At 62.4% G+C, this 27,729-nt stretch overlaps 1 protein-coding gene across 2 annotated transcripts in view; it reads left to right on the top strand.

Annotated features, from left to right (window-relative positions):
• ADGRD1 (adhesion G protein-coupled receptor D1) overlaps positions 1-27,729 on the top strand; it is a 61,533-nt gene that overhangs the window by 12,391 nt on the left and 21,413 nt on the right. For both annotated transcript variants that reach the window (XM_037051860.1, XM_037051859.1), the window contains 11 exons: positions 3,709-3,888; positions 5,510-5,764; positions 9,178-9,242; positions 9,910-10,065; positions 10,549-10,608; positions 11,089-11,206; positions 11,713-11,823; positions 12,773-12,848; positions 14,101-14,242; positions 26,522-26,595; positions 27,176-27,299. In XM_037051860.1, the coding sequence (XP_036907755.1) occupies positions 3,709-3,888; positions 5,510-5,764; positions 9,178-9,242; positions 9,910-10,065; positions 10,549-10,608; positions 11,089-11,206; positions 11,713-11,823; positions 12,773-12,848; positions 14,101-14,242; positions 26,522-26,595; positions 27,176-27,299 (1,361 nt within the window). The remainder of the gene's footprint in view (positions 1-3,708; positions 3,889-5,509; positions 5,765-9,177; positions 9,243-9,909; positions 10,066-10,548; positions 10,609-11,088; positions 11,207-11,712; positions 11,824-12,772; positions 12,849-14,100; positions 14,243-26,521; positions 26,596-27,175; positions 27,300-27,729) is intronic.

The following is a 27,729-nucleotide window of genomic DNA, read 5'->3' as shown; positions in this document are numbered from 1 at the left end:
CAGGGGGGACAGTCTATGCAGCAGGACTCCTCCCCTGGCCCAGGTCTACAGGGTGCATGTGGAATCCCAGGAGTTCCCGACTCTTGTCCATCAGGGAGTCCTCCCCCCAAAAACACTGTCTCCAAGGAAAGGGAGTGTCGCCCACGGAGCACAGCGCAGACTTCGAGCCAGGCTGCTTGGGTCCCCTCTCGCTGGGGGGGGTGTGGCCTCGGACAAGCCACTTGACCCCTCTGTTCTTTGGTTCTCTGCCCGGTAAACGGGGCCCCTGAGAACACCCACGTCGCTGGGCTTCTGGGAGGGTTGAGAGTCAGTACCTGTGAAGTCCCCAGAACGGTCACCCTGCTGGCGGCGAGTGCACCTTTCACGGCGAAGCGTCCGGATGTCCGTCTGCCGTCTGTCTGGTGTGTGTGCGTGTGCTGTGCCCCTGGGTTGCCGTTTGTCTCCCGACTTGGCGTTGGCACGTTTCTCGCAGAATTTTACAGTGTTTTTGTGTTCACATCTGTCCATATTTTCCTGTGACATGTGCATATTTTTCCTTTTCTTCCTCGTCTAGTTGTCAGAGACCTTTCCTCACGGTGTTTTCTGGGTAGATTAGGATTCCATGCTCGTAAGAAGAAAAAAACGGGATTGAATTAATTTGCCACTGTTGCATGTAGGGGTTTTTCCTTCAGGGTTTTTCTTCGTGTTGACAATCCCAAGAGCCCGAAGCAAATTCCCTCCACAAGCTAATGCAGGAGGCGCGTTGTGAATCTGTGAAGCCTTGGTGGAGACGAGAATGGATATTCAAGGGCCAGTCTGCCCCAGACGGAGCCCCCTGTCCATGCCGTGGGTGGAATGGCCACTCATGACCAGCCGGACTCCGGCACAGCGGCGTCTGCCTTCACTCCCCTCATCTCACACCAAGTTAAAAGCTTTATTTTTCTTCCTGGACAGAAAGACATTTGGCCAAGACAGAGTCGAATGCAACAAATTTTTTAATGCAGCAAAGTGTTTGGAAGAAATTGACTTCCACAAATCCTACGGGGAATTAGTTTCATAACCAGTGTTTCGCAATACGCGCGTGCATTTCCGCGTGAAACTGGTCGTTCCTGAGATCAGAGGCCCGTCTGGGGGTTCTGCCGTCCGCCCCCTTCCTCGAGGCTCCGCCAGCCGCCTCTGCAGGGAGGGGGCTTGGGAGGCGCGGCCAGGCCCTGGACAGGACAGCCGCCCTCTGAGGGACCTTCCCAAGTCCTCGGTCATGCTGACCGCATCACAGGCCACCTCTGAGGACTTCTGCCTCCTCAGGGGCCCTGAGGACATTGTCCCTTCAGCTTCCAGCCTGAGCCTCTCCTGGGCCAAGGAGGGTCCAGGCCCTTCCGTTTTCTTAAGGATGTGTGTGTGTGTACACACACACACACACACACACACACATTTTAATCCTCATCTGAGGGTGTGTTTATTGATTTTGGGGGGGGAGGGAAAGAGAGGGAGAGAAACATCGATGTAAGAAATATTGATGGGTCGCCTCCTGCACACGCTCTGACCAGGAATCAAACTACCGCCTTTGCTTGCAGGGGATGACAAGACACCCAGCCAGGCCTCACGTGGTTGTAAAGAATGAAGAGATTCCAAACCAGGTTATCTAATTACATGAGTTTTGTGTGCTCACGTTAATTATATTAGGGTTTTGAATGCACCAAGGAGCAGCACAACACGACCGTCACAATTCTGTCCCCACAAGCCATGCCCGAACAGTGTGTAACAGACACATGGAGTCATAACATGTGACAGGCTGGCCACCAATGGGAGCCAAGTTTGTAATCGATGACAAATGACTTCTTTTCAGTGACTCTCAAAGACTGTCTCTAATGTGACTTGAAGATAAAACCGAAAGTCCAAATTTGGTGCCGTTTATACGAATCAGGCACGTGGCCACCCCCTCTGCCCCACACCCCCGTCCTGGGCCTGTGCTGATCGGCGCTGGGCACAGGTCTCCGCCAGCATCTCCAAGCTTGGTCACCCGGAGCCCAGCCAGGCTGGGAGGCGGAGGCAGCGGGGTCGGTCTTCAGCTTTCTCCTGCATAGTCCAGGCAGACGGCCAGCTGCGCACATGTGCACATACACACTCGTGCACACACACGCAAGTCACACTCCGACAAACAGAGGGTAAATGTCACGGGGGTCAGAGAAGCAGACCGGCGCCATCAGGGCTCTGAAAGGCAGTGGTCTGGGGTCGGCCGAGCCTCTAGCTGGGTGTGGATGCTGCTGCCCTTGCCCGGGGCCCAGCCCCCCAGGCGGGAAGGCACCTCAGGCCAGGCCTGCACCCTCCAGGGCAGGGCTTGCCCTCCAGGCGCCAACTGCTCCCAGTGATGGAGACTCACCGAGCACTGGCCGCTGATTCTTGCCAACCTGTGGGCAAGGCCACTGGGTCTGCGGGACCCCACCTGTGCCCTGGCGGGCCCCTGTGCACCCCACATCATCCCTCTATGGGGAGCGAACCATCGCAGCTCTCAGACCCCTAACAGTGGGGCTCCCCTTTGGCCAGAAGTTTCCGGATGGGCTTTATCCTATAGGCACCTCATCCAAGACCTGCAAGCAGGGTCAGCTTCCAGTTCCGTTTGGGATGAAAAGCTGTTGGCGACCTGGAGACTCAGGTGCCGTTGAGAAATCCGTGTAGAAGGCGACGCGTGCAGACGCCTGGTGAAGACCTGCAGGCGCATTCGTAGGCACGGGAGGGAGTCCGCGGCGTGGGAAGGAGCCCTTGGTTGGCAGACCAGTGAGCACCAGTCCGCTCTCCCTTCGTAAGGTGTTCTTGGAGTGGGACACAGAAGGAGCCGTAGGCTCGGCCAAAAGTTCACTTGGTTTTCTCTGTCCGATGGCTCTGGTAGCGCTTACTTGTCTTTAACTCCGTTCAAAACAGTTTTGTTGGGTTGTATTGTGACAGCTGTCGTATCGGCGTGCGTTTGAAAAAACTTCCCAACTGGGTGAATGTTTGTGTAGCCATTTTAATATTGAAGGTAGAAGGAAATCAGCCACGTTTTCTGCACGTTATGCTTTATTTCTGCAAGAAAGTTAAGAATGAAACACAAAAAAGACTTGTGCCGTGTGTGGGGACGGTGCTGTGACGGGTGAACGGGTCCGAGGTGGTGTGTCACGTCGCCACTGCGGCTTTCTCACTGGACGATGCTCCACGGCCGGGTGGACCGTTCCAAGTCGATAGCGATCAAGTGGAGAGAGTGACTGAGGACAGTCGGTGTTGTACCCACGGAAGGTAGCCACACACTGAGCCTATCCAGGTCAGTGAAGTGTTGGTGGGGGCGAGAGACGTGGCCGTCGTTTTAGGGGAGAGACTCAACGGCCTTCCTGGCCCAGCTGGCGCGGTGGCCGGGAGTCGGCGTCGGGGACCGAAGGCAAGTGCTCTGCCCACGGCCGGGCTGCTGGACGTGGACGCGAATCCCGGTCGGCAGCTTGTTTGGGCGCCCAGGGCGCATGGCCTCCGCCTCTCGGGCGCATAGCGGGTTTCCGTGGCATTTGGGGGACGCAGCTCCTTCAAGGCTCAGGGAAGCGCCTGGCGCCCGGTGAGCTCTGACATGTCTCACCCGTTCCCCCGTCTCTGCTCTACGCTGTCTCTCGTGGGTGAAGGCAAGTTGCCGTCTTCAGTGAAAAAGCGGAGAGACCGCGCCTTTTCCACATGTCGGCAGTAACGACCCGACGCCTCTCCCTTCCTCAGGGGTCACCTTCTCCTTCTTCTGGAAGACGCAAGGCGAGCGGCCCGGGGCAGCCTCCTCCGCCTACGGCGGGCAGGTCATTTCCGAGGGGTTCAAGGTCTGCGCCAGCGGCGGCAAGGGCTTCGTGGAGCTGTACACGCGGGACAACTCCAGGACGTGGGAGGCCACCTTCAGCCCGCCAGGTGAGGGGCCGCCAGCTCCAGGGGGGAGGAGGGCCACCTTCTCCGCAGGGACACCCGGATGACCTGGCTCAGAGCCTCTTCCCATAAGGGCTGCTTGGGAAGATACCCCGTGGGGGGCGGGCACCCTGGGCGGCGGCCAAGAGGCCAGCGTGGTTCTGTCAGGTGACTCCTGCTTTCCCATGGCCACACGTCACCTCGGCATGTGAGGTTGGGGTACAAGCAAGCAGCTGGGAAGGGAGAGGTGACCGGGACTCGGAGGTGTTTGGGGTGTCTCGGGGGTGACGAGACGGGAAGTGCAGAGGTGAGGGGGCAGGAGGAGGCCAGAGTGGTACCCTCCAGGAGGAAATGGCCGTCTTGGGTGTTTAAGGAAGACTCACTCTCTGGCCCATTTAAAGGAGGCTGCACATCTCAGTTAAAAACCATGGAACCAGAGCTGGGGGCCTGGGCCCAGTCCCTGTGCCCTGGGCGCCGTGTGGGCGCCGACTCCCCTGCAGCTGCCTTGGCCTCCCACCCCTAACCCGAGCCGGACGGCAGCCTGCGTGCTGGACGCCTGCAAGGGTCCAGTGCCGATGTGCACGAGGGGCCAGCCTCGTCCCTCTGCCCCATCAAAGAGGAGAGTCCAGGGAGCGTGAACCTTGAGAGGCTCTTGGGGACCAGAGGTGACCTCTGCCCCACCCCCCAGATCTGCCCGCACCCCGTTTGTAGCCCTCGGCACATCGCAGCTGCCATCAAAGTCTGGGCACAAGTCCTAGTGCCCAGCTCTGGGGGCTGGCATGGTGCCAGGCACCTTGTGGGGCCCCTATGTGTTTTAAAGTGGAGTCAGCTGAGCCCTGGCTGGTCCCACCCCGGGAAGCGGGGAGACGGAGACACTGCCAGGGCAGTGCGCTCTTCACAGGCCCGTTGAAGGGTTGTGTCTTCTTGCTCCCAACCCACGGGCAAGAGTACTTAGGGCCAACTTAGGTCTGCGTGCTGAGGGGGCTCGGAGTCAGAACAGTGCTCAGCTGGAGCAGGGCCTGATGGAACCGCCGGGCGAGTTCAGGGGGCTTCCAGGTCCAGGGAGACCGGTTCCTCCCAGGAACATGTCCACGAGGGCATGTGGACACGGCACCTGCAGACGGGGGCCAGGGCCCCTGTGGGGCAGAGCCCATGGTCGCGCTTCCAGCTGGTGAGCGCGGCCTCGTGCGGCGGGATCAGTGCCCAGGAGCCCTCGGCGGAGGGTGGTCCCAGCCCCATGGGGCCCCCACGCTTGGTTAATGTCTCACCTTCTGCGTCAGAACTGAAGACGGTTAGGTTGGGCTCTAAGTTTAGGATTTAAAGAAGGTCCTGAATAACTTATGGCCATTGGTTTTTATTTCATCTTAGTTTTAAAGAGAAAAGGCTCTTATTTGAAATGGCAAGGGATCTCCTTGAACTGCTTCGGGATTTGGGGGGTGGGGGTAGTTCCCCTCCTGTGCCCCAGAGACAGAGGAAGGCCAGGTGTGTGGTAGGACCTACATGAGGACTCACCCAGGGTAGCAGGGACCAGTCATGTCAAGAACAAGGGGTGCTCCAAGACCCAGCAAGGCAAGCGCTCGGCGCCCCCCCCCCACGGCGCGCGTCATGGCGGTCTCGCTCTCCCCAGGCCCCTACTGGACTCACATCCTGTTCACCTGGAAGTCCAAGGAGGGCCTGAAGGTCTACGTCAACGGGACCCTGAGCACGGCAGACCCCCGCGGGAAAGCGTCTCACGCCTACGGGGAGCCCAGCGCCAACCTGGTGATCAGCTCTGGGCAGGAGCGGAGCGGGTGCTACTCGAGCGGAGCGTTTGACGAGCTCGCCATCTGGGAGCGGGCGCTGACCCCGGAGGAGATCGCCTTGTACTTCAGGGCGGCCGTAGGTCAGCGGGGGGGGGGGGGGGGGGGGGGGGGGGGCGGCGGGGCCCGTGGGGTGGGGGCAGGGCCGGCAGGCGTCGGCTCTGGGGTGCCTTCCCCTCCCCAGCACACCTCCTCCCCCCATGCAGCGTCGGCGCTGTGGGGGCCAGCGTCCAATGAACCTCATAAATGCGACGGCTTTTCCTGGAACACCCGTTCCCTAAGGCCGAGAAGTAGCCATTTGCCAGAAACTCACTCAGTTATTGGCCTCCGGGGATGGGGAGTCTCTGAGTCGGTGTGATGGATGATTCCAGAAAGCTTTGGGGAGCAAAAGATCCAGGCCCGTCCATGCATTGGACCGATGCATGTTTTCTGTCTGCCTACACGCCCCTCTCCCTGGCGGGCCCTCCCTGCCCCCCACAGAGGGGGCCCGGGGGGCAGGCGGGCCTGGGTTCAAGTCGCCCCTGCTCCCATCTTCTTTGTTTGGGTTGGGTGGTTTTTGCATTGAGGTAAGATTCGTACGTCAGCCTCTCCCCTGCAAAGCACCGTGGGTGGCGCTCACCGTGCTCACACCAGGCAGCCCCACCCCCAGGCTGCAAACACTCCTCGCCCCCCCCCCCCTGGGAATCACTGTCAACTGTCCATCTCTGTGGGTTTGCCCACCCGTGACATGCGACCTTGTGTGTCTTCCTGTCTGCAAACCCTGGGCCCGCCTCTGCGGAGGGCTGACACCCGACACCCAGCCCTGAGCCTGGGTCTGGGAAGATGAGCCGTGATGAGGCGTGATGAGCCGTGACGAGGCGTGAGGCTAGAGCACAGGACTGTGTCCCCCCACATTTGGGCTGCTTTCAGCATGAATGTTTTTTTAAAGATTTTATGTATTTAATTTTGGGCAAAGGGAAGGGAGAGAGGGAGAGAAACATCAGTGTGTGGTTGCCTCTCACACGCCTCCTACTGAGGACCTGGCTCACAACCCAGGCATGTGCCCTGACTGGGAATCGAACCAGCAGCCTTGGTCACTCAGTCCACTGAACCACGCCAGCCAGGCCTCAGCATGGATGTTTACTTTCCCTGCAATTCCATTTTCATTCTACCTACAAGAGAGTACGCTGTCTCTTCATTTTTACATGAAAAGATCTGGCCACGAGGCACAGTCACCACATAGCACGTCACAGACTTTCCTTGTTCGGCCGCTGCACTGACCCCAGAGCAGCGGGGACGTGGGGCTCAGGGTCGGGGGCCAACGGCCCAGGTCCAGACACAGGGCCTTTCAGTTGCTGGGCCTCGAGTGAGCCCGTGACAGAAAACCCAACGAGGACAACTGAAGCCAAGATGGTGTTTTTAAATCTCACGTGATGGAAACCACGGGAGGACCTGCTTCAGAACTGGCTTGACCCAGCTGCTCAAACGATGCCATGAGGGACCCGTCTGACCCTGGCTCCCGAGGTTCCCTGGGGTGATAGTGTGACGGCCATTCCCCCCGAGTCAGGTCCCCCTCCTCCTCTGGCCACCTCCCGAGAGAGAAGTGGCCACAACTCTCCTCTGCTCAGCTGGTCCCTGCGCTTTGTGGGGCCCCTCACCGTGGCCAGGGGGTCGGATGTGCCAACTCCCGGCAGCCAGGGCCCTGGACCCTGGCGAGGCAGTGGGGTGGGCTCAGCCTTGTCCCAGGCCCGGGGAAAGCTGGACACTGGTCTCAGCAACACAGGGACACCCACCGTGTCCCCTGCAGCTGCTGACACTCCCATCTGTCACTAGAAAATGAAATTCATTCCCTTTCACAGAAGTGACAGGGGACAAAATAGAGTGTCCTCCAGGAGGAAAAAGGGAATCGATCTACCGCCTGTTACGGCCCAGCAGTCAGGGACTTGTCACGCCGACGTGGCAGATGTCTGTGTCACAGAGGACCACAGACAAACCCTGCCTTCCCGACAGTTCACGGTTCCAGCGACACTGGTTCTGGTAGCTGTCACAGCAGACCCTTGTCCCAGGACATCTCTGGGCTCAGGGGAGCCCACCAGAGCAGCGTTTCGGGGGCTCTGCACCCGGGGAAGGGCTGTCCGAGTCTCTGGGGGTGGGGGTGGGTATTCAGGTGGTGCTGACATCCTGGGGAGCCATGGCTGGGCCGGACCCACTGGAGGACCAGGTCCCATGGGGACCTGCCCTGTGTCGGGGTGCATGGGGTAAAGTACGCGTAGGAAAAGTGACCCTGACGTCCCCAGAGCCAGGTCAGGCCACTGCGCTCAGACTAGCAGTTGGGCTGATGCCTGGCAGGGCCCAGGGGCACTATGTCCCCAGGAGGGGACCCCCCCACCTGTGGGGGAACCTGGGGCGGCAGTGCCTAGAGGGACGTGTCTCCAAGTGACCTCCCCAGGGGCCCTTGTCTGATCCCATCAGCTTGCTCTGCCCAGAGGGTGTGGCCCTTTCTAACCCACACCACGGCACGGTGGGGATCCCTTGTCACCTGCTCAGGGCACCGTGGCGGGGAGGTGTCTCCCCGGGGCACTAGACACGCCAGGTGCTTACATACAGGCAGGGGGACCACGGCTGCCCAAGGACAGGGCACACTGGTGTCTCTCATCCATCTCCTTGGTCTTCAGCCACGGGGCAGGCAGATGGTGGGTCACTCGTTTCTTGTCCTTGGCTTGACCGGGTGGCTCGCGAGGGCAGCTCCTCTGTGAGTCCTCAGCACTGCAGGACGAGCGTCGCTCAGCCTGGGAAAGCAGAGCGTCTCTCGTTGCAGGTGTCCCAGCAGCGTCCCGCCTTCTCCCCATCCCACCCCAGCCCAGGGGCCAGCTCTCCTGGAGCGAACGGGGGGGGGGGGGGATGAGGTCGCCCTCTAGGTCACCCAAAGTGACATTCCAGGGTTTCCCCAGACCAGGGAGAATGCACTCAGCCGCACCTGGGCCCTGGGTCTAGGATGTCTTCACTCTATAACTACACATAATTATTCACAATGAGCTACACGTCGCCGTTCATGACTAACCAGTGGAGTTCTGAATGGAAAGAATAGCTGCGCCGTGAGGGAGAGGGGCCGGGAGGACGTGCCCCGCCCCCCCCCCCCGGCTTGGGCCCCCCTCCCTCAGTCTGGAGGGAGCGGCTGATGGAGGAGGTGCTCATGCCGGCGACCGGCAGTCTGTCTTTTATGTCCAGACACGGTCGAAGCCCATTTCTTTTGGCTCTTCATTGGCCTGGGGTTGGGGAAGCCGTATAAACTCACTGAAGCTGGGAGAATACAAATGGAAAAGTAACTGGACCTGGGAACCCGTACAAACTGCCCGCTCAGGTCAGGTATTGGCCCTTTACTCTCCGGAAACCGTCCTGCTCACAGTCCCCCGGCCTCTGGTGGCTGCGTCTGAAGCAGGGAGTCTAGAATAAGGACGGAGCTTCGGGGGATGCAGTGCCTGTATTTTGATCTTTGACCACTCTCAATTCTCTCCAGGAAAGCACAGCAGGTCGTCCCCAACCCCACCCAGCTTCCTCGTGACGCCCGCAGCCGGCACTCTGGTGAGCAGATGCGCGTCCCCACGTGCTGGTCTCCCTGGGCCGGGCTCCGTGCAGGACCACCGAGAGCCCACTGGGCAGCCCGATGTCCCCTGTAGTCAGCGTGGGGTCCGGAAAGATGTGATACACGGAGGGGAAGCCAGAGTGTATGCCACACCAGGTGCTGACAGGCACTGACAAGAACCGTCTCTGCTCGCGTGGCCGTGGCCCAGGGGCCTGGGGAGCACACAGAACAGCGAGGCGTCCCCCAGACAGCCGGGCACTGGGGCCGTTCCCCAGGCAAGCGGCACGGTGGCCCTCGGGCTTGCTTTCTCTCTGTGCCCCTCTCTTCCGGCACGTGCCAAGGGGGTCCAGGCACACGGAGGCTGTCCCTCTGGAGTTTATGTGTGTGACCAGACAGCTCTGATGTAGCTGCGAGCGGCACACCCCAGCCACCTGCGTGGGTTCAGACCCCAGCTTAACACTCGGTTGGCCTAAGGCCCTCTGGGCTCAGCTTCACCCAGGAAACGTGCGAATCTCCTGAGGCTGTGGTGAGGAAGGAACGTTAACTCGGGGCGTGGCAGCGTCTGCCCTGGGGGGCGTCCTCACTGTCCCTGTGGAGGCCGGCGCCCGGGGAAGCTGTGCCGGTGCCCTTTCTTGGCAGAAGCTCACGCCTCGGGCCTGCTTCCAGGTGCCCTCCAACGCCTACCGCCCCATCATAGCCAACCTGACGGAGGAGCAGAGGAACTTCCAGAACCCTGGGGTGGTGCTGAGTTACCTTCAGAACGTGTCCCTCGGCTTACCCGACAAAACCCTCTCCCAGGACACGGCGCGGAACCTGACCAAGGTAAAGCCCTCCAGAGCCCCGGCTCCAGGTGGCCACCAGACCACGGCAGGCAGGTGCGGCTGTCCGACCTACTCAGACTTAAAAGAACTAGGAGCTCTGACATAAAGGTCAGGATTTCAGGCTTGTCACAAGCAACCAGGATGTGTGGCCGCCCCGGCCAGCTCTGACGGCCCGGTGGGGCCTCCTTCACAGAGGCCCAGGCCCTGGTGCTGTGTCCCCAGCGCTGGCCGGCCGGCCTGTAGGTATCTGGGCAGCTGCTCCTGGTCTGAGTCCCACAGGCACCCAGCCAGAGGCGGAGCTGGGTCTCCAGCAGACTTCACCGTGGGCCTCGGGCCACTGTCCACCTGGCCTGAGCACAACGCCAGGACAGTGCCAGCAGCAGAGTCCCCGTCTCGTGGCAGGCTGGCAGGGGCAGGGGCGCGGGCGGTCTTGCGGTCCCAAGGCTGGAGGGCGCGTGGGCAGCCGTGTCCTCTGTCTCCCTAGACTTTCCTGCGGACAGTGGGAGAACTGCTGCTGCTGCCCGGCTGGACGGCCGTGTCCGAGGTGAGCTGGAGGGGCGCTGGGATGCGTGGACAGCGCCCACCTGGGGACCAGCTTGGCTTCCTGGCATGGCCTAAAAGTGGCCTGGTCTCCCTGAGGGGACTTGGGGGAGATTGGCCCCCTCCTTGGGGGCGGGGCGGGGGCCAGTGCAGAGACCTGCTGAGGCCCCTCAGTGAGTTCAGAGTCGAGCTGGGACGGGTGTCTGTCCCCCTGTGTGACGCTCCGTGTCCCGAGAGCTTGGCTGGCTGAGTGACCTCAGGTCACCTCCACGCCTGAGAAATATGGGGGTCATGGTAGGCTGGCTCGCCTCCTCCTCACCTGGTCATTGTGAGGACAGAGCCCAGCCCCAGTGACTCAGCGGACACTGGGTGTCCTTCCTTTGAACCAGTGTCCATGGAGTGGTTATGAACTTGGCTTCGTGCGTCTGGGGTCCCAGTGGGTCCCACAGCTCCATGTCCCAGCGCCCTCCTGTGTTGTTACCAGGATGATGCCACGGTGCCGGGCCTGATAGAGACCGTGGACACTGTCACGAGGCACATTGCTTCCAACCTGCACGCTGACGGGTCCCCGGTCGCCTTCATGGGATCCTCCTCCTTGGCAGGTGCTCAGCGGGCTGGTGGGGGGACACATGGGCAGGCTGAGATGTGGGGGGTGGCCTCCCTGGGGCTGTGTCCCACCGGACCCTGCGTCCCTCACACGCACACTGGCTGCCTCGCACCCCCTGGTCCACCGGCTCCATTGTCTTTCACGAGCTGCACTCGGGGGGAGACAGAGCGAGAGCAGGTGCTGGGCGTGACGTGCACACGGCACCCTGGGGTGTTCAGTGGTGACTCAGGCCATGCCCCTGTTGTGCATGAGTTCGAGGACGGACTCAGGAAGCAAGCTCTGCTGTTAGTCTGTGTGGGTGCCTGGCACTGTCACTGTGTCACCTGAGCACCAGCCAGAGGGGCTCGTGAATGTGTGTCCCAGTCTCTCATTTTCTCAGGTCCCCATTTTCTGAGGCACTTACATCCCCTGGGGGCAGAGGCATGTTCTGCTACAAAAGGCAGAAGCCGGTGGTACTGACCTGGAGGTACTGACCAGCTGGCCTCGCCCACCTCCCCTCAGAGTTCTCCGTGGCCAAGCTCCCACCCAAGACCTTGAACTTCTCCCACTACCGCTTCCCAGCCCAGGGCCACAGCTACATCGAGATTCCGCATGAGGCCTTCCACAGCCATGGTGGGTGCCCCGGGCCCTCGGGGGGTGGGGAGGGCAGTGGGGTGCATTGCGGTCTTCCCCGAGGCCCTCCACTCTGGGAGGGCCCTGATAGGTCCTCACCTGTTCCTGTGGGAGCAGTCCTGTCCCACACAGGTGCATCATGGGAAGCTCCTCAGATGCTCGCTCCATCCAGTGAACCAGGCAGAGCAGGTGCAGGCTGGGACCTGCGTTTCACACAGGCCTCTGGATGGCTCTGGTCCACTGGGAAGGACACCATGTGTCCCCAAACGGGACACAGGGCTGAACATGAGCAGTTGTGGCCTCCCCCTGCCCCAGGGTGGCCTGCAGCTGGCGTGTCAGGGGCCCTGGCTCCACCCCCTGCAGGTGGAATGAGCCACGGAGGGGACTGGGACAGCTGTCTCCGACTCCAGGTGTTCTGTCTGGGGCCCAGGCAGCTCTGGCCGTGTCTGTCCCCTCTGATCCCTCGAAAAGTGAAAGTGCGTGTCCCTCCACCCCAGGGCCTCAGGCAGCCAGGGAGAGTCGGGGGTTCTCAGCTCCCAGCCCTCCGACCAGAGCACAGGCACCCCCTGGGGTGAGACACTGCAGGGCAAGGCCGGTGGTGTCGGGCCGTGGTGTCCCCACCCCAGTGGAGTCCTTGCTGCCCCAGTGCGGAGCCCACTTCTGCTCCCGCCACCGCCTCGCCCTTTGGGGTCCACCTGGGTCCAGGAGCCCCTGCCCCCTGGGAGCTGCAGCGTGCGCCGTCTAGAGTTGGCTCAGGGACGGACGAGCAGAGCGTCGCTGTCACAGCTGATGAGACACAGAGTCCTGGGAGGGTCCCTCACTTCCTTTTTCCCTGGTTCTTGGGTGAGGGCCTGCGTTGTCGGGCAAGGGGGCCTGGCTGGGGGGCTGTGTTTCTCCTGCTCGTCACCCGCAGTGCTGACGAAGGGCCCCGTCCCCCCGTTTTCCCCAGCCTGGACCACCGTCGTGGGCCTGCTCTACCACACGATGCACCGCTACCTGAGAAGCATCCGGCCAGACAGCACCAAGTGAGTCTCCGGGGTCACACAGCACAGAGGAGACGGGGTGTGTGTGTGCGCGCGTGTGCGCATGCTTAGGGTGGCTGACCATGGTGACACCCCCACCTCTCCATCACGGGTGCGCCCAACATTGTGCCCGAGGCCTCCTGACACCGGCACTCAGTGCCGAGGCGTCTGTTCGAGGAAGCGCCACGGCCCCTGAAAGGAGACGCAGGGACTCCTGCCCGGGCACGCCTCGGGGGCAGGCTGAGAGTGCTGTGGCCAGGAGCGCAGGCTGGGTCACGGAGCGGCCCCACCTGGAGCTAGCGGGTAGCCTTGGACTCCTGCTGTGACCACCCCGGGTCTCGGGTTCCACTTCTGTAGACCGAGACGGTGGCACACGCCTCTGTCGGCCAGGACTAGGCTGGACACATCAGCTCACATGGAAGGCTGGGGACCGAGGGCCCAGGGGCTTGGAAAGGGCAGGAGCATGTTGGGGCTTGAGAAGGGCAGCTTCAGGTTCGGCTGGACCCAGAGGACCCTCTAGGCCTGCCTCTGTCTCCTGCTTCCATCTCCTGCATGTGGGCTCATTTCCAAAAGGCCCTGCCTGGGGGTACAGCTGGCTCTGGTGGCTGCAGGCCCGCGCAGGTTTGGGTACAGGGGGAGAAGGAGGGCACCCTCTTTCCTGTTGCCTCTGTGGGGACCAGGGAGGGCTGCAACGCACCCACTTGGGTCATGTGCCCAATCGTGTGGCCAGAGGATCCTGCCCACTCATCGGCCAGGTCTGTGTACATGACCCCCCCACCCCATGGAGACTCAGGGATAGCTGTGACTGGTCCATCTGGGTTGTGGGCCCATTCTGGCACCCTAGTCATGGGGGCTGGAGGGGCCTGCTCTCCCATTGGCCGGTGAAGCTCACAGGACTCCCAGGGCGTGGGGCAGGAGTGGCTGGTCTCCCAAGGAGAGACCTCTGTGCCCTTCACGCTCCCGGGCCATCTCTGCAGCGCTGCTCCCACCACGCTGCAAACCCTGCGATGGGGCCGAGGACTCGAGGGGATGTGTGGTGGAATTGCATCTGCGACCTGCACAATTTTGTGACCCAGTGTCACCCCAGTAAATTTAATAAAAAGGAGGCTCCCCAGGCCAGCACCACCCAGGGAGTGGGCAGCTGGCCCTGGGTGCTGGGAACCAGAGCTCCGTCCCCAAAGACTGTGGCAGCAGGTCAGGCTTCTCTCCTCGTGCCCCCCTTCCCTCGTGTGGTGACTCTTCCCCAACTCCCCAGGATTGCTGAGGCGGCGGCTTACCAGGGCTGCCTGCTGTCCGCCGCCAGCTACCTCATCTCCCTGGAGGTCACCCCGCCGCCCGCGCTCTCCCAGAACCTGTCGGCCTCCCCACTGGTCACCGTGCGTCTGGTGCACAAGCTGGTGAGTTAGGGCCGCGCGCCCTCATTTCTGCTCTTCGGTGTGACGTGGCTCGGAGGGACGTCCGGTCGTCGGGGTCACATATAGAGGATCTACGCAGCTCTCGGTGCCGGCCCAGCGGGCCTGTGCCAGGGGACCCTGCTTGAGTGCCAGGGAGGTCCTGCAGACAGCGTGGGAGGCCGCGCAGCCTGGGCACCTGGCCGCGGGTCGAGAGGGCTCTGAGGCAGGTGCGGCTCCACAGGCATGGGGGGGACCGTGGGTTCCAGTTCACAGCAACTTTTCTTCTTGGCGGGGAGGGGCAGTTCTCACTGCGATGCTGGCCGCCAGCAGGACCAAGGCGCCGTCTTCCGAGCTCGGGTTCTGGGGGAGGGGCTGGTGGCCAACGCGCAGGGGGGCGCAGACATGCCACCGTCCCTCAGAAAAGGCGCAGACGCTTTCACACTGAGAACGCGCCTGAGGGACAGTCGGTTCAGCGGCCGGACAGCGCGGTGTTTCCAGGGATGTGTCAGGGATGCGACAGGTACAGGATCGTTCACCATCACACGAGAGGCATTTGCCGCCAGCACGTTTCGGCTCTTTCCGTCCTGTCCCGTCTGTTTCCCACCACTAACTGAAGACCTACTATGCTCTGGCCACTGTTCGCAGCCTCTGCAGGGTGTCCATGAGTCTTTACACCCCCTCCTCAGAGGACACGGAGGGAGGCAGCTCCCAGCACTCTATCTGGGCCCCTCCCTACCACCCTCACTCCCCCACCCCATCCCCTGAGCCACCAGCTGCACCACCAGCCATGTCCTGGTGTCCCCAGGGGGCCGGAGCCAAGGACAGGACTGCTGTGCCCGCCGCTCACCCTGGGGGCTGAGGTTTCCCGTCGACCCCACCCTCCCCCACTTTCTCAGAGACCGAGCATCCTCCTCTCTGCCGGAGCTCACCGCTCTTTCAAGGCCCTGCCCTCCCGCCGAGCCTTCTCGGTGGCTCCACCCCCTGCCTGCCAACAGTCCTTCCCCAGCCCCCCTCCCCGCCTGCCAGAAAACCACGAAGCATTTACATTTTTGAAAGATTATCATAAAATACACACCACAGGATTTTCCATCTCGACTGCTCCTAAATGCACGTCTCAGTGGCAGTCGGCACAGTCACCCCTTGTGCCGCCGTCCCCCCCGGCCTCCCCACCACCATCATCTTCCCAAATTGACGCTCTGTTCCCATTAACTGTCCCTCCCCCGCCCAGCCCCTGGCACCACCACCGTCCCTCTCCATTAATTTGGTGAGTCTGGGGACCTCATACAGGTGGCATCGCACGGCATGTGTCCCTTCTGTAACTGGTGTGTGTCACTTGCACCGTGTCCCCAAGGAGGCCCACCGGGTAGCAGGTGGCCCCCACAGCAGTCCTTGCTTCTCCCCTCCCGGGGCCATGACAGGCTTTCCCGCAGAGCAGAGGCTCAGCCCCAGCGTCCACATGGCCCGTCCGAGAGCCGCAGCGTTGTCCATGTGTTCACGTGTCTCTCTGGGGACAGTGCTCACAGCTGACGAGAGTGACATGTGCTCGGGAGGTGCACTCGGCATGCTCAGCCTCACTGAGCCAGCGCCCTGGTGGGAAGCAGGGGCGTTTCAGCGCTTCTGGCGGTGGGGGTTGGTTATGTGGCCGTGAGACGCTGAAAGTGTGGGGTGGACAAGCCTTGGGACCGAGGTGTCAGAGGCTGAACTGCCCCCGCAGAGGGGTGTTGAGGGGACCACGGGAACCAGAGGCAAAGGCACCTCCTAGAGCCGACTCGCGTCCGACTCTGAGAGACGTCTGGGCTCAGGGATGGGGTCCAAGGGCCACTGTCCCGTCCCCTGGAGCGCTCAGCCGCAGGCTCGGATCTGGGGTTCCCACAGCCCCCCCACGGGGCCCTGCAGTGCTGGCACCATGCGCAGGCTGGGGAACGCGGGTCCTGTGGGGCGCCTGCCGCCCCAAGTCTGTGCAGCGGCTGCTGCCCGGCATCGGTGTTTGCAGGGAGTTGTGAGTCTGGGTTTCAGATGGTGTCTCTGGTTGTGCAGCTGATTCAAATCAGCTTGTAACACTGAAGTCAGCCTGCGGGTTGGATCCACCCGGTGCAGTCACTGGTTTGCAGCTCCTGTGTTTTTTCCTTTTGGCATTTTATCTGAAATGACTTTGAACTCCCAAACTGCACACCAGGACAGTGTTCCCGTGTGTCCCCCGTCATGCGGTGGCTGATATGGTCACATTCTGTCCTTCAGTTGCAGCTCAGAGTCAGCATCGCAGGCAGGCACTTCGCACAGTGGGTGGCGCGGGCACCGGCCTGTCCCCAGAGAGAACTGGGAGGCGAGGCTCCAGCTGGTCCCCACCCTGCGACCTCTCCTGTTGCCACCCTTGGGTGCATGGGTGTGGCTCGTGTCTGGACACAAGCATTTTGGCTGCTGACCATGGATGACACAGAACAGGTCTTCCAGATTAAAGTCTTGTGCAGCCGTCACCACCCTGCTGGATAGGGGTGTCGGGATCTCGAATTAGCCACCCTGGGGGACAGTGGGTTCCTGCCCCTCAGCGAGGCCCGGGCGGGTGCGGATAGCCCTGCGGGGCTGTGGGACCTGGGCGCAGGCTGCGGGGGAGGCCGGTGTGGCCGCAGCAGCTGGGATGGAGAGCCCCGTGCTCTCTGGAGGCGTGACGTTTTCCTTTGAGGACACGCAGTCTTCAGCCGTGGAGATTCGAGGAGCTTGGAGAGCGTGTGGGAGAGGCCTGTCTGCGTGGGAGGGCTCTGGGCAGGGGCTGGGGGCGCCGTTTTTCAGGGTCCTTCTCACTGTCTTGCCTCCTGTCAGGTCCAGAAGCCAGAGTGAGCGCCAGGCAGGGTGGGCAGGGAGCTGGGTGGGGGGCAGTCTTCCTGAAACAGCCCCGGCTTCCGGGCTGCAGTGCGGCTGGGGATCTGCAGGCTTGACGGCCACCGGGGCACGCTTGTGGAAGTCTGCATTTCTGTCTCCACGAAGTCCCCAAGGTGCCAGTTTGGAAAGGGAGAGAAAGAAAAGGTCGTTTGGAAAGCAGCCCTGGTTTAATGGTCAGTTGCTGTAGTTATTTTTGAAACAGAGAGTTTCCGAGCGCGGCCCGGCCGCAGGGAAGTGCAGGGGGTGTTTATCATTCCAGGGGGACGGTGGCTGAGGCTGCCGCGCCAAGCACTGTCCAGGGCTCGGGGCCGCTCCCGCATTTCTGAGGACGGCTTGGAGGCCCCCCCGTGGGTTGAAATGCGTTGTCCCAAGGCAAAGTGCCTTGCTGCGTGGAGGCCACCGGAGGCTTGGAAGAGAGGTGGGCGCAGAGGTGTGGCCCCTCTGCACGGAGGAGAGCGAGGCCTTGGGCCCCGAGGTGGAGGTGCCGGTCTTCCTGGCGCAGAGTGGGGTGCGGCCCCATGGGGCCCCCAGGCCTGTCCCATAGCTGGGACCTCCTGTTTGCACCCGGTCAGACAATGCCTGCTGCTCCTTTCCAGTTCTCCCTTCGGGACACGTTTCCTGACACAGCACCCGTCCCATGTTTAAATTTAGTTGCGGTGTCTAAGCCGGACCTGCCCTTCCTCGCTGAGGGGCGGTGGAGCCGGAGAGGGGAGATGCTTGAGTGGGAGCGAGTCAGCGAGTGGGAGGTCGTCCCCTGTGTCGTCGGCCGGCTCACGGGGCCTGGGCTCCAGCTCTCCCTGCGCCCGTGCATGCCAGGAGGGGGGCATCCAGGTTTGTTTCCTGGAGTGGACACCTGGCCTCCCTCGCTGTGGGGACACGTGCGCTTCCCTCTGTCCTGTATCGCGTGGCCTGTCACCGTCAGGACTCTGCTCCTTTGTACCATTTGTTTTTGCTCTTGTGCCATCTGCCCCTGTCACACCCACACTGCTCCTGACAGGCCCCTCCCTGTCCCCGAGCTCTCCGGCCCCTGGCTGTGCACAGAGTGTACTTTGCACCTCATGCCCCCACTGACATGCCCAGCATCATGCCACCCCCTCGGTGGTCAGGGAGGCAACCCGCTGGCTCCCGTCCCCCTGGCTGACCTTCTGATCCCTCTAGACAGATGTCACCCCCGAACGGCCGGCTGCAGCTGGTGGGCATTTCCCTCGAGGTCCTCTCTGTCCTCAGCCTGCCCCAAGGCCGTCGTGTTTATTCCAGAGCCGATGGCACTGTCCTGCGGCCACTTCACCTGTCTGGTCACTCTCCTCCCCAGTTCAATGCAGCGGTGCAGGCGCTCACTCCCAGGGAAGCCCCTGCAGAGGCTCTGGCTGGTGCCCGGCGGTGTGGGCCATCGGGCTGCGGACCCCGGGGCCGGGACAGCTATGAGCAGGGCGGCTCTGTCTCAGGGACGCCCTGGCCTGGCCTGGGTGAACCTTCTGGGTGCTGTGCCCTGGAAGGGGGAGCACAGTGAGTCAGGTGCTGGCCTCTGGGGGTGAGTCTGAGAGTCAGGCCTCAGGCAGTGCCCACAGGCTCACTTTAGGCCCCTGCCTTCGCCTTTGAGAGCACCCCCAGGGCCTGGCACCCATGTGGACGCCACACCTTGGGCATCGGGGAGGCCAAGGACTGCAGGGCACAGGCTCTGCGGCGGGGGGAGGGGGGTGAGACACAGTGTGGGGGTGGCCCTGCAGATGGAACACTGTGGGCCCCTGGGCGTTGGCAGGGGTGAGGGAGCCGCGAGCCCTGCAGGGAAGTCCCTGCAGAGGACAAGGCTCCAGGTGAGCCCACCTCCTGCCGCTCCTGTTCCAAGGTGGCTGAGGCCCAGGGGCTGTGAGCGTTTCCTGGGCCGAAGGCCAGGCAGCGGGAGATGGACTGCGAGCAGCTTCAGAGCCACGAGAAGCAAACATTCAGTCACAACCGGAGAAGCTTGTGTGCAGGTCAGCGGGACCGAGGGCATAGGGGGTCCAGGAGGACGCTGCCTGGGGGTCCAGAGTGGACATCTGTGGCGAAGGCAGGCTCCATCCACTCTGTCTGTCTGTGGGGCTCCTGTGGGGCTGAGGGGTGGCAGGGCCCCCCCTCGGGGGGAGAGTCAGAGAGCAGAGGTCCTCGTGGTCACCATTGGCCTTGTCCTCTCCTCCTGGCTCAGCTGGGACCAGACGCAGAGTGTGGAGGACGTGGGGAGCTGCCGGCTTTGCCCCTCTGCTCCCTCAGCCTGGAGGCCGGGTTGTTCCTTTCCCTCGGGGCAGCGGGTACCCCAGTGTGAGCTGAGGGGGCACAGCAGTGCAGGTGGTGAGGCCCTCAGGGGCGGGAGGTGAGGACCAAGACATCAGGGGTTGGAGGCGCTGAGCCCCCGGGAGGAGGCTTTGCTTCTTGCAAAGCATCATCACTGTCCACACCCCCCTCTCCTCCACCCCTGCCCATGATGGCAGCCCGACTGCTGGCCTGTCTCTGTCTGAGGTGAACAACCCCGGACCATGCAGGGTGCAGCCCAGGACCCCGCCTCTCCTGGGACAGGGACTGTGTCCTCCAAGCCCACGTGGTACTCTGCCCATCACCTCCATGTCTCATATCCAGATGGGGGGCTCAGGGCCTGTCAGGCCCTCTGAAGGGCACCCCCTGTGTAGCAAGTGCCCCCCCCCCTGGTCAGAACTGAGTCACGTGGCCACATCCACCTTCAAGGACAGGGACCTTGTTCTCTGCTTGTGGTCGGTCCCTCTGGCCCCAAAGAACAGGCGTCCACAGGGTGGGTGGGGCCAGCAGACTTTCCAAGACCATGAACAGGCCCGGATGGTGTGTGGGTGGGAACCTTGGTCACTGAGAGTGCCCGTCCCTGAGGACGTGTCCCTTTCAGCCCTTCGGCAGCTACGGGGCACCCCCAATCCAAGCCCCTCCTCCGGGAAGAGCCCGGCCGGGGCAGGTGGGGGTTCAGGGCTGGGCTCCGTGCACTGGTGGGGCTCAGGGCCAGCCCGGCACCACCCAGCTCTCGTCCAGATCAGTAATTCGCTCCCCAGTGATGAGAGGGTGTCAGTCCTGTGACTTTTTATAGGTCGCACGAGAGACGCCTGCCCTGGGGAACCAGCTGTGTTTGTGGGCCAGAAGGACCGTGTTCGGGCCTGGCCTCCCGAGCCTCAGGGACACGCCCACGTCCAGGCCTGAGTGTGGGCCTGGAACCCGTGTCTCTTTTCCTCAACTCTGCCCCCTGGGCTTCAGGAGCGGGAGAGGCGTGGCGGGGTGTTGGCTCCGGGTCCTTGCTGGGGCCGAGCCGCAGCTGCCTGGCAAGAGGGGGAGGGGGAGATGTGGAGGGGCAGTGAGGACACTGGGGTCCAGGCTGGGGGACGCACAGGAAGGCCACTGCCCCAGGGGGAAGCGAGGCTCGCGTGTGGGCTGGAGCATGGCCTGTGTGCGCCATGAGGCCCTGAGCTTGTCCCATCAGGGCTCTGGTCTCAGCTCCCTGCAGTGAGGCTGCCCTGGCAGCCCCGATGCCCTTCCGCCGCCTCCCCCCTGCGCCCCGCCCTCACGGTCTCCATAGCTGCGCCCCAAGCGCAGCTTTGCACGGATGAGCTTCCTCTGGACCAGGGCCCACTTTCCCTCCATGTGGGAGGAAGGGTGAGGCCAGAACCCCAGCGCGGCATCCCCGGGTCCACCCGCAGGGACCTGCACACCAGGCGGCCACAGGAGCTGCCTCCACAGTGCTGGTTACAGGATGGGGCGCCTTTCAGGTGCCACCATGGGCCACCTGGGCCTGTGTGACTGCAGGGGACACCGTGGCCTTTCCGAAATGGCTTTGTTGGACACCACCCTGTCCTCGGGGCGGTGGCAGCCAGAAGCCCGCCCGGAGCAGAGGGGTCGTGACGTGGGCGTGGGCGCTGTGGGAGGAGCAGCAGTCTCCCGGCACTTAGAGCTGAAAAGGAAGGGCTCGTTCTCGGCATATGACCGCTGCCTTGGGTGGTCCCTCATTCCCCTACATGGGCGGGTCCCCAGGGCACTGGACACCAGCCCTTCACCTGCACGGTGCCTGGAGCACATGCTAGGACACAGGGTCCCAAGGGCTCCTGCAGGAGGCGGGGACTGCGTCCTGGCACAGCGGCACCACCTCACGCCCACTGGCGGCCCCTCGTGTAGCAGAGTGCATTCTGTTTTCGGTGACAAGGGCCATGAGCATCGTCACAGCAGGCAGGCTTCAGGCTGGAGAGAGCGGGTGGGCCCCGTGTCCCAGGCCCGCTCGAGCCCCGGTTGAATTCCCGGAGGTTGTGACCCTCTCTGACTGTGAACCAACGCCAGTGTCCAGCTGGAAGGAAGTGGGTGTGGTCGAGCCATGCAGGGCTCGGGGCTGCCGGGAGATGCCCCAAGGGGTGGCCAGGGTTCCTGGTCCCCCTGGATCGACACCAGCAGGAGCCACGCAGACTTCCCTCCATGTTCCCCTACGCCATGATTTGAAACAGAACCTCAGCATTTGCACGGAAATAAATTTCCACCCAAGTGCCTCTGCTGAAGTGAGTGGGGAAATCTCTGTGACAGAGCGCCCTGTAACATAATTTCCCTGGGGCCAGACGGTGGGCACAGTGGTGGCATCCCACTGCCCAGGCGCCTTCTCAGCGTTTCTGGACCTAAAGGCAACTATTTAAGGACGAGAGTGGAGCCAGTCTTCCAGGGCGGCTGAGAGTGAAGGGAAGCTCATCCGCCGACGTCTTCAAACTCATTCGTCTCCCACCCATGTGTTTGAAACGTTTTGTGTTGGGGGTCCCTCCTCCTCACCCTGCAGGAGTCACAGCTGACACAGCCCAGCAGAGCCTGGGGCCACCCCCTCCTGGTGTCTGTAGACAGGAGAGACCCCTGATTAGCCCAGGAAAGACCAGGAGGGCAGGGGCCTCGAGAGCTGAGCTGAAGGGAGGCGGCAGCCCACACACAGGGGGAAAGTGTTTAATGTAGATGCTGAGCTCTGGTGTTGCTCTGGGCGGGGACCTCAGGCTTGTCTGGGGCAGGATTGCGCCTCTGTGACCCCGGGGCCTGTGGGCAGTGAGGGGACCCTGGGGCCAGAGGGGCGGGGCAGGAGGTCCATCCATTCTGAGAGGTCCAGGGCCAGTGACCAGCACGGTTCTCGCCATGTTCATGTCCGTGTCTCGTCTGGTCCTGAACTCAGCCCCCAAGGGAGCACTGGCAACGCCCACAGTCCTTCCCAGGGCCTCCTGGTGGCTATGGTGGGTCTCGACAGCGAGGCTGACAACCTCACGGACTGGGAGGGAGAGAGAGCCAGGAGGAGAGAGAGAGAAGAGAGGGACTAATTAGGGTAAATGGAGAGGCTGGGAACAGATTTTGAGCAGCCAGAACAATAGGATCCGAGGACACCGACTCGGCGGCTTTCAGGGCCCGACTCAGGGACGACGACACTGATGCTTTTGTGATGCTCCCCAGCTGGAGGTGTGAGGGCAGGGCGGGTGGTCGTGACCCACAGGGGTGACAGTCCCTTCTATAGGAGCAGAGCTCCCCCCCCACCTCCCCAGCACATCCAGAGCCGAGTCCTAACACACCTGGGCCCTTGTCAGGCCTGGGCTGCTCTCTCTCAGGTCCAGGCTCTGACCTCCAGACTGTCCCGCCCTGCTCTGGGTCTGCACTGAGTCCCGTCCCCTCTCTGGGCACCTTCCACGGGCACGGCCCCTGCCCCTCCCACAGCACAGCCCGGACGGGCACCAGTGGCACACCCCGCCCCTGCTGTGCCCGTTCAGCCTTTGCGTTTCTGATCTGCGTTTGCGTCTCCTCTCCATGTTCGCATGCGTGCCTTTGTGTGTAATAAACGGTTTTTCTCCTTGGAAACCCGCTTCTGCTCACAGCCGCTGCATGCGGCCGAGTGCTCGGAACAGCCGGTCTCCAAGTCCCAGCCCCTGGGAGGCCGGTGCAGCAGGGTGGGCAGGCCTGGGAAGGAGGGAGGGCCACAGAGGGCGGGGGCCAGCCCCTCCGCCCTGCTTGGTTTTGCTGCCCACACTGAAGCAGAGACTTGGTCTGGCGGAGACGGAGGGCCGGACATGAGCATCCCTGGACATGACCTTGCTTTGACAGCCCCGCTTCCCGGCGGCCTCTCCTGCGCAGGAGTCTCAGCTTCTCCCTCGAAGTGACGCTGTGCTGACAGCTTAGCGGTCACCTCGCCCGTCGAGCTAAGTCACGTCTTCGATGTGTTTCGTGTTAGATCTGTCCCCAGCCACGATTCTGCCCATTGGAAAAGTTGTCTCTTAATATGTAGGGAAAGAATTTCTGGGGAAAAGGCTTTTTTCCGTGGGTGTGTTTCAGGCCTCGAGAAATTTGGGCTGAACTTCTTTTCCTCGTGAACTTAGAAAATAGAGGAGCAGAGAGTAGGAAGCAGGAAACAAATGATGCACGACCCAGATCACCTGGGGGGTCCCGCCCCCTGGCGTGTCCCCCCCCTCTGCCAGTCCTGGGGTGCAGTTGTGGGGTTCCAAATCCCTGCTTTCTTTTCTGGGTAAAATAGCTCACTTTTCATGGAAAATAACATCATTTTTAATGCAGTTTGTAAGCAGGTTAGGGACCATAAATATGATGTGTTATTATTAACAGCTTCAGAATTGGGCCATAAAAGAGATCGGAATTTTATAACCTTTTAAAGCCATCCCGTTATCTGCGTGAAAATGAGACCATTCCACTCCCCGAGACATTCTAACAGGCCCCCGGGGCGGGCCCGGGATTGAAATTTCCTGGTTATCAGCAAACCCCCCCCAACTGCAGGCGCCGAGAGAGTTCTGTTTGTAGTTTGTAGTTTGTGAAAACTGTTGTTTTTTCCCTCCCATTTGAGGACACAGATGGGCTCTGAGGTGACCTTTACCTGCTCCGATTGTGAACTCTGTTCCCAGACATACATCCGAGCTTATACTTTAGCTTGTGATTCAGGACAGTTTTCTGGCTGCAGGAGAAATTCCAAGCTGTGGCACTGGAAACGAGGCCCAGTTCAGGTGACCCACTGGGGACAGCCTGGCCTGGCCACCGGGGTCAGGGCTGGAGGGCGAGGATGTGCGGGGCAGGCGGGGAAGACCCGGTGGGTTTTGCTGATGTTGTATTTTCTGTGTAGCTTCTTCCCTCCCCTTCCGATGAGACAGTCCAGGCCGCGGCCCTGGGGACTTTCCAGGCAGAGCCTTCAGCCCAGTCTGGTGGCAGACTCCAGACACACAGGGAGCGGATCTGCGTTTCCCACGGCAGGAGCCGCCAGGAAGGGCCGGCGGAGGGCAGGAGATTCCCAGTCGGGTGCGGCCTTGGCCCCGGCCCGGCCCCAGTGAGCACCGCCTGCCCTCCGCCCCCTGGCTGCTCTCACACTGGGTTTGTTGTGGTTGGTGGGGCAGAGTTTTAAATACCCCCATCGGGGCGGGGCCGGCTGGGCCCGAGGTCACCAGGGAGGCAGTGCTGGGCCCACGCAGCCCTCCGTGCCCCGATGGGGGTGGGTCAGTGCGGGGCCCTGTCCTGTGTTCTGAGCAGCCCACAAACCCAGCTCCCCATGGAAGTGAGGCGCAGCGCCAGGCTGGGGGGCCCGGGCCCAGGGCCACGGCCAGGGAGGCCGCACCCACGTGGGCGGGTCCCTGCCAGGTTCCGACTCAGGGCTTCGATTTCGTGGGTTTCTCACACCTCCACTCCCCCACCGGTGGCCTCGTGTGGCCCTGCCTGGCCGCAGACCCAGGGCTCCTCCTCTGTCTGAGCATCAGTCACAGCCAGCTCGCATCAGCACAGAGGGGGCGGGGGCGTGTCTCCACTTGAAGTGGATCCAATGTATTGCCACCTGACAGGCTCCTGAGACCAGGGCTGCCCCCACCCTGGCTTCAGGTTCTGAAGCCCCAGATCGGCCGTGGAGACCACCCTCCTCTGTGACTGTGGGAAGGGGCGCCAGCCGGGTTGTCCGGGGCAGCATTGCGGGTGTAGCCCAGAAGAGCAGGGCTAGAATGAATGAAGGCTTGGGATTTTCAGGTGTTTTCGTGGGCTCCCTCGAGCTGGGTTGTACTATGTGGGCTCCCAAGTGTCCCTGTAGGCTTTCAGTGAAGCTCATTCGCCTGCGCCAGGTGTGCCCAGGGACGGGCGGCCCTGTGGTGTCTCAGCCACGTGCTCTGCAGCAGCAGGTCCAGCTGTCGGACAGCTGCCCCCTCGGGAGCTTCTCTGAGGAGCCAGGACTACGCTGCCTGCCCGCATGGCCTGGACCAGCATTGCCCAGCGCGGCCCGGGCACGTGGCGCTCAGACACCCGGGAGCCCGGTGCTATTGAAGGGCACAGGTGAAAAGCGGATGGACGGGCACCTCCAGGACACGACCATACCAGCAATTAGAGGGACCAGGCGCGGCCTCGGGGAGAGGCGTTCTGGCCGGGGGGCTACACAGGTGGATTTAAGAGGCCCCGTGATACATTAATAACCCTAAGACACTGGAGGAGGAGGGCAAGAGGACAGCATTCGTGTGGTTGCATGTGCCCATGGGGACGATCAGAGAAGATTCTAGAAGGAGGCAATGATGGGGGATTACTTTGGGTCTGGCCTTGCTGACCACTGGGGAACGTGGAGCTTTTGTGGGGCACGCCAGGACAACTCCCGGAGGGAGAGGTCACGCTGCAATCTCCTGTGGAGGGGGCGGCTCGGTGGGTCGGCCGCGGCTGCCGCGGTGATGAAGGAGGGCTGAAGGGGAGGGAGCGCCCTGAGCAAGCCGATGAGAGGTGCCCGGCATGTTGATCGGGAGTCCATCAGCCCGGTTCCTCCTGCCCGCAGCCTGCCCTCTGGGGAGGCTGCTGGGTCCCTGAGCCTCTCGGTGCCGGTTGCTGGAGGGGGCTCTGCGTCTCACTCGGGCAGAGGGACGGGTGCCGTGCGCCCTGAGCTGGCGCCCAGAGGGTCCGGAATCAGGCGCCCGACCTCTCGGGCGAGAGCGAGGGTCCGAAATCCACTGACTGTCCCTCCTTCTGCCTGTCCACTCAGCTAGTGTTTAGTGGGCACCTGCTGTGGCCAGGCCCTGGGGTGCAGCAGAGAGGGGGACGGCCACAGGCTCCCCGCGTGCACCTCCGACACAGAGACGGAAACCGAGTCAGTGACAGTGACAGTGCCACAGGCCACTTGTGACCGAGGCTGCATGCACGTGAATAGCAGGGTGGGGTGGGAGAGCAGGCGGCCCCTCCAAGAGGCTCACGAGGGGCAGAGCCCTGGGGACGGGAGACCGCCCTGGGGAAAGAGCCCTGAGGGACGGGCAGGGGCCCGGCGGCTGGAGCCCGGGCCTGCGCTGGCCCTGGCAGACCATGGCCAGCTGAGAGGGACAGCTCTGCACATGCCTGGCCTCACAGCTGTGGGGTGCTGCTGTCACCTGGGAGCCTGGGGTCATGAAGCATGCCATTCTCTCCTTGCAGACGGACAGGCAGCACCACCAGGCCGCCAACGAGAGCAACCGAGTCTTCCTGTACTGCGCCTTCCTGGACTTCAGGTACTGCCCACGGGGGCCGGAGGGCTTGGGGGTCGCCCCCCGCGTGCCCAGGGCCAGGGCCTCTGTGAGAAGCAGACCTACCCCCTTCCCGGAGACAAGCTCTTGGGCCATGTTCTCGGTGATATACAGACAGACGTGGCGGTTCTGCTCACGGAGAACACGTGTGTTTCGTGCCTTAGACATGATAAATGTTCCACGTTCCACCCCTGTCGGTCCCCATCTGGTCGCCTGTGTCTCCCACCTTCTAGGTAGCCCCTCCCCAAGGTGCACCCTGGGCTACTCTGTCCTCGGGCATCGTCCCTCAGTAATTGCCCAATGTGCCCCTGTGCGTGGGGCTGAGAGGCATCCTGGAAGGGACGCTGGGCTGTCACATTCCCTGCTTTCCCGGACATCAGCCCAGACGCCGTCCGAAGTGACTGGCCAAGTGGCCGGACCACTTCCCTGTCCCAGAAGGAGCTCCCCGTGTCCCTGTGGCCCAATCGACCCCGTCTGCCCTCGGCAGCAGACCCAGTGACGGCAGCTCTCCGCCTGGGCCCAGGGCACATGCTGCCCCACCCACCGTCTGGCCATCTGTCCGCAGCTCCGGGCAAGGGGTCTGGTCGAACGAGGGCTGTGTCCTGGCAGAAGGCACCCTGGACTACTCTGTCTGCCGCTGCACACACCTCACCAACTTCGCCATCCTCATGCAGGTGGTCCCGCTGGAGGTAAGACCCCAAAGGGGCGCCCTTTCCACATAGGGCTGGGGGCGGAGCTGGGCTGTCAGCTTTGGGGACAGACGGGAGGCCATTGCCTCTTGGCAGAAATCATCTTGGCCTCAGGGGTCCCCGGGCAGACCCCTGAGGGGGCAGGTGCGCCAGCATTTTCAGCCTCAGGTTCTGTGCTGCTGGGGCGTCCAACCGAGTGAGGTCCTCGACCGTAGCCAGTGTACGGGTGTCTGGGATGGGGCGTTCCCCTTGGGACACACGGGTGCCCGTATGTACATGGGTGCTTACATGGAGGCCTCTGAGCATCCGACACACAGGCGCCCGTATGTACATGGGTGCTTACATGGAGGCCTCTGAGCATCCGACACACGGGTGCCCGTATGTACATGGGTGCTTACATGGAGGCCTCTGAGCATCCGACACACGGGTG

The sequence above is a fragment of the Sturnira hondurensis genome, unplaced genomic scaffold, assembly GCF_014824575.4.
Source record: "Sturnira hondurensis isolate 20B ecotype Veracruz unplaced genomic scaffold, ASM1482457v3 Scaffold0007406, whole genome shotgun sequence".
NCBI classification, from domain to species: domain Eukaryota; kingdom Metazoa; phylum Chordata; class Mammalia; order Chiroptera; family Phyllostomidae; genus Sturnira; species Sturnira hondurensis.
The sequence above is the reverse complement of the archived record's forward strand: the minus strand, read 5'-3'. Positions and strand labels throughout refer to the sequence as shown.